This window comes from Sitophilus oryzae, unplaced genomic scaffold (assembly GCF_002938485.1).
Source record: "Sitophilus oryzae breed Bouriz unplaced genomic scaffold, Soryzae_2.0 scaffold_227_pilon_pilon, whole genome shotgun sequence".
In the NCBI taxonomy this organism is placed as follows: Eukaryota; Metazoa; Arthropoda; class Insecta; order Coleoptera; family Curculionidae; genus Sitophilus; species Sitophilus oryzae.
This window is the reverse complement of record NW_022146782.1, coordinates 2630387-2635510: the sequence shown is the minus strand read 5'-3', so window position 1 is coordinate 2635510 and position 5124 is coordinate 2630387. Positions and strand designations below refer to the sequence as shown.

Sequence of the window (5124 nt, the reverse complement as noted above, 5' to 3'; positions counted from 1 at the left end):
CGATTTATCTTCAAATCGCCGAAACCCATGCAAATATATCTCCCCCACATCTTCATTTTTCTTTTGTCGAAAATAAAAATTACTTCACAGATAATCCCAAACGCTATTCCTCACCCAATCTTCTTCTTTTTACCGCTGATTTAGTGAAGATCCCGAGAAACACAATACACGTATTGTTTTAAACCGTTTCGTTTCGAGTTCTGACATAAATTCTAAAAATAAGTCTGAGGAAGAGGCGAATTTTTCAGGAAGTATATAAAGAAACTGGTATATCGGCTGGGGAACATATACGCCGTAAATTTGTTGTTAGTTGGTTTTGTTTAGTGATGAAAGATGCTACCGGGTACCATGGATCTGCGGGTACTATTCTTTGTAGGATGCGTGGTGATTTTTGGCGGTATTGAATCGGCTCCAAGGCCGTGTCCTCAGTTCTTGCCTGTGGCTGTCAGATTGGGTAAGCTTGACCAGTTTTGAATTCATTTCAGCTTCAAGAAAGTTTTTTTCAATTAAATCCACATGTATAATAAATATACATTAGCTTGGAAACATAGGAAATACCATGCAAATTTTGAACTGTTCAAATATTGACTCCCCAGTTGATTTTACAGCAAAATCGTAAATAAGTTTTTTAAAGGTCTGGGTATGCTGAATACACGTGCCAAATTTGAACAATTTTGGGAAAACTGATTTTAACAAAAACTCCATCTATTTTTAAATTAAAACTGAACAGGAACAATGCAAAACTAGGTAGATGTCAACAACCTATGATTATGTCAATTGTCAAAAATAATTTGTTGTGCTGTCTACACTACTACGTTACACTACCTACGCTTAGTGTCCTCGAAGTGTATTTTACTAATTTAAAACTGGTTCAAATGAGGCAAAAGCAAAAGCGTAAAGTTTAGAAAAGATAATTTGACATTCACAAAATTATAGGATAACAACTTAAGTTGATTTGGCATTTGCCTGGTTTAGCATTTTTACCTGTTGGGTTTTAATTTAAAAATAGATAAAAAAAAACTTAAAAACTTAAAAAAACTTAATAATAATAGGTAACCGTAAATCTAGTACATTAAAAAGTTGCATTAAAAGTTTGTTCTAAAAATAAAAATTTTAGTATTATACAGGGTGTTCTTTAACGACATGCTAATATTGACCGGAAGTAGAAAGGACAAGTAGAACCTCAAAAACCTTCGGTAAAGCGCTGTTCATTAAAATGTTGTATCCTATGTTATAGGGCTTGTTTCTCTCTACAATTTCCTGTCTCATAATGTACCGTTTGTGTCGGGGAAGGGATTATAGTTTCATAGTTGTCGATTTTCGAAAGAAATCAGTACATGTATATTATTTCGTATATTTTTCATTTTATTGATTTTATGGAAAGCACTGTTCATTAAAATGTTGTATCCTATGTTATAGGGCTTGTTTTTTTCTTTTTACAATTTCCTGTCTCATAATGTACCGTTTGTGTCCGGGAAGGGATTATAGTTTCATAGTTGTCGATTTTCGAAAGAAATCAGTACATGTATATTATTTCGTATATTTTTCATTTTATTGATTTTATGGAAAGCACTGTTCATTAAAATGTTGTATCCTATGTTATAGGGCTTGTTTCTCTCTACAATTTCCTGTCTCATAATGTACCGTTTGTGTCCGGGAAGGGATTATAGTTTCATAGTTGTCGATTTTCGAAAGAAATCAGTACATGTATATTATTTCGTATATTTTTCATTTTATTGATTTTATGGAAAGCACTGTTCATTAAAATGTTGTATCCTATGTTATAGGGCTTGTTTCTCTCTACAATTTCCTGTCTCATAATGTACCGTTTGTGTCCGGGAAGGGATTGGAATTTCATAGTTGTCGATTTTCGAAAGAAATCAGTACATGTATATTATTTCGTATATTTTTCATTTTATTGATTTTATGGAAAGCACTGTTCATTAAAATGTTGTATCCTATGTTATAGGGCTTGTTTCTCTCTACAATTTCCTGTCTCATAATGTACCGTTTGTGTCCGGGAAGGGATTATAGTTTCATAGTTGTCGATTTTCGAAAGAAATCAGTACATGTATATTATTTCGTATATTTTTCATTTTATTGATTCTATGGAAAGCACTGTTCATTAAAATGTTGTATCCTATGTTATAGGGCTTGTTTCTCTCTACAATTTCCTGTCTCACAATGTACCGTTTGTGTCGGGGAAGGGATCGTAGTTTCATAGTTAGTAGTCGATTTCAATAAGTCTGTTTGGTAATTATAACTAAAAAAAATAGAATTTGTTTTAGAATTTTCAGTTTGTAAGATACAATTAATTAAAACGGTAATTTAATGTAAAAATATGAGATACATGCTCTTTTTGGTCCATTTGAGCCATTCTTTTTTTTTTGAGTGATTTTCTACCATTTTTTTTTTCATTTTGCAGACAATCCTTACATTCCACACAGACTAAGGAACTATGCTGAAGAAAAAGATGAAAACGATAACCTCATATCTGGCGATTTAAAAAATTACCACAACTCCGTACCACTCAATGGTAAATATTTTTTTACCAATTCCATTAAGAAACAATATAAGTCTTATTTTTATTAGATTTGCTTCCTGAAATCAAAGAACCTCAGTCTAAAATCAAAGAAACTCCTCAAGAAGTAACTTCAACATCTCCCAAAACTGAATCCACAACGACTGAAGCTAAATTGTTGAAGATATCTACGTATAAGTCTAAAGGTAAGAACTTGATAAGTTATCAGTGAGAACTTATCAATGATTTTTCTCTTTAAAGCTTCCAAACCTCGACTGACTAGAAGAAGAAAAAATTCTAAACATTCTGCTGTGACAGACTCACCAAAAATTATTCTGGATCAAAATTCAAGCTGTGAGTATAAGTTTCAAAGAAATACATAAACCTAGAGGATCTTAATAAGATGTATAGTAGAAATTTGCCTAGACAAGTTTTCATTTAATGTGGAAAAATGTTATTACAGTGGTTTTATTATTCACTGCACCACCCAAAGCCATACCTTGCCGACTCTGTATAATTTGATATTGCCTAATTTGAATAACTTTAACATATGTAGATAATAAATACATATTTTTTATGTAAATATTTAATTTTTGGTTTGATAAATAATTTCTATACTTACTCTGTATTTATATCATTTTATATTATTTCTTTTTTGGATTTCAGGGATGTTAAAGTCAATTAATGATAAACCTGCTCAAGAAGTACTTATCACTGACAAAGGTATGTATACCGTGCTGGCAACTGTTACTTTTGGGTCGGCATTTACATGTGTGGAAGTAAATCGCATAGGGATCTTATTAAGTCGGAGTATGAGAAATGCGACCGACCGAAGCGACGCGCGACAGTGTGCTGTTGCGGCGTTGCCAATACGCCTTTCCCTATCATGTAAAGTAAAATCACGATCGCAAATCGGTTATTTTTAAAAGACTTTTTTTTTCAAAAAATAACTAGATAAAATTCGATCTGAAATTGGCGTTTGCAACTGTTGCACAACTCTTGTGTGCTAAGGATTGAGCGCACGACATGTGTCATTTTACACACGACATGTGCCAATTTTAACATTTTTAACCTCCAATGTTTAGCTGAAAGCAAAACGCAACGCAACCGTCAGAAAAGTGTCATCATTACATCGCAAATTATTTCATAAAACTGGCAAAAACTGAGTGAGTCTGCTGCTAATTTGTAGTCGTAGAAAAAATAGCGTAAAAAACTCGTTCGAAAACTTCTCTGTACACTCGTTCGACTTGTGGCTCTTGCCTGCGGCTCGAGCCAACAAACTGTCGAACTCGTGTGCAAAACGTCGTTTTCGAAACTCGTTGTTTAACAGTTGTTTAATAACTATGAAACCAAGTTGTCATTGACTTTTTACTCAAACAAATTTTGCTAACCAATAAAAAACATCAATGGTTTTAATAGACGTATAGTTTTTTGTTCTGACAACGAGGGACCCATGCAACTTTAAACATTTTTAAAAACAGTATAAAGTCACAGACAAGCTGGTTTCCCTATAGATTTTAACGATTTTTTAGTGTTTGTTTCTTTGTATACTTAACTATTTCCTATTTATCTTATTTACAGACTTACTACTTATTTATTTACATACACAATGCTGTATTAAACATTGAATCTCATCAGAACTATATTTTTCAGCCTCCATTGCAAGAGACCTTAAGGACTCAACAGAAAGTTCATTGGTGCTAGTCCACAAGTTAGATGACGCTAAACCATAATCTATAATTTTAGTATTATTATTAGATATATTGTTTCCGTACTTTGTTATTATATGTAATATTTTTTTTTATGTTTCATTAAATATATAAATAAATATTTGATGTTTTACGTAAATAAAAAACTTTCTTTCTGATATACAATGACCAACAAAAGTTTGAAAGGCAACTAACATCAGTCTTGTTCAGTTAATATCTGTCACAGTCCCTTAATAAACATTTGTACATTTTTGCCTTAATACTGTTAGTTTTTCGTCGGTTCCGTATGAGTAGAAAGTCACAATTTATTTACCCTAAGTAACAAAAAATAACGATTAAAATACTTAAAGAACTATTTACAAACTATTTATCTAGAAAGAATTTATTTTGTATTTAACCTTTTTTTTGTCTATTTATTTCTGTCCTCTTCAGGCCCCAGCCATCGGTTTATATACTCACAGCTAAAGAGTTCTCGAATAATCCATAAATCATTAGGTGCATAGAGAAGGTTTCGAATGTTCTCGTATGTACTACTCCATTCGAGTGGAACTCGATTGTTCTCGAACGTTCGAATGAATCATTACGGTGTCTATTCTTTAATGCGATATTAAGGTTAAATGGGGCGGGACATTAGCTAGGTTAGACGAAGTCCACACGGGTCCGCAACAATACCAATATTAAATACCAAAGAATACGTCTACAGATTTTTCAAACGCAACAATAATTTATTAAGAAAAATTATTTAAAAAAATGATAAAAAATATTAAAAATAAAAGAGCAAAATGCCAAGAAAGCAATGAGAACGAATTCCTGATGCTGAATGGCGATAAACATTCGAAAAACAACATCCCGAAGCCTTTTCCATATTATTTGGAGGTCGTAAAGTCGGGCGCG

The 5124-nt window shown here is 32.4% G+C and overlaps 1 protein-coding gene across 1 annotated transcript; it reads left to right on the top strand.

Annotated features, from left to right (window-relative positions):
* Positions 1-238: 238 nt before the first annotated feature.
* Positions 239-4325, top strand: LOC115884298. Its single transcript, XM_030902839.1, has 6 exons — positions 239-454; positions 2426-2536; positions 2593-2727; positions 2783-2875; positions 3188-3244; positions 4175-4325. Exons 1-6 carry the CDS (start codon positions 334-336, stop codon positions 4252-4254), a joined length of 597 nt encoding a protein of 198 aa, XP_030758699.1. The 5' UTR covers positions 239-333; the 3' UTR covers positions 4255-4325.
* The last annotated feature ends 799 nt before the right edge of the window (positions 4326-5124 follow it).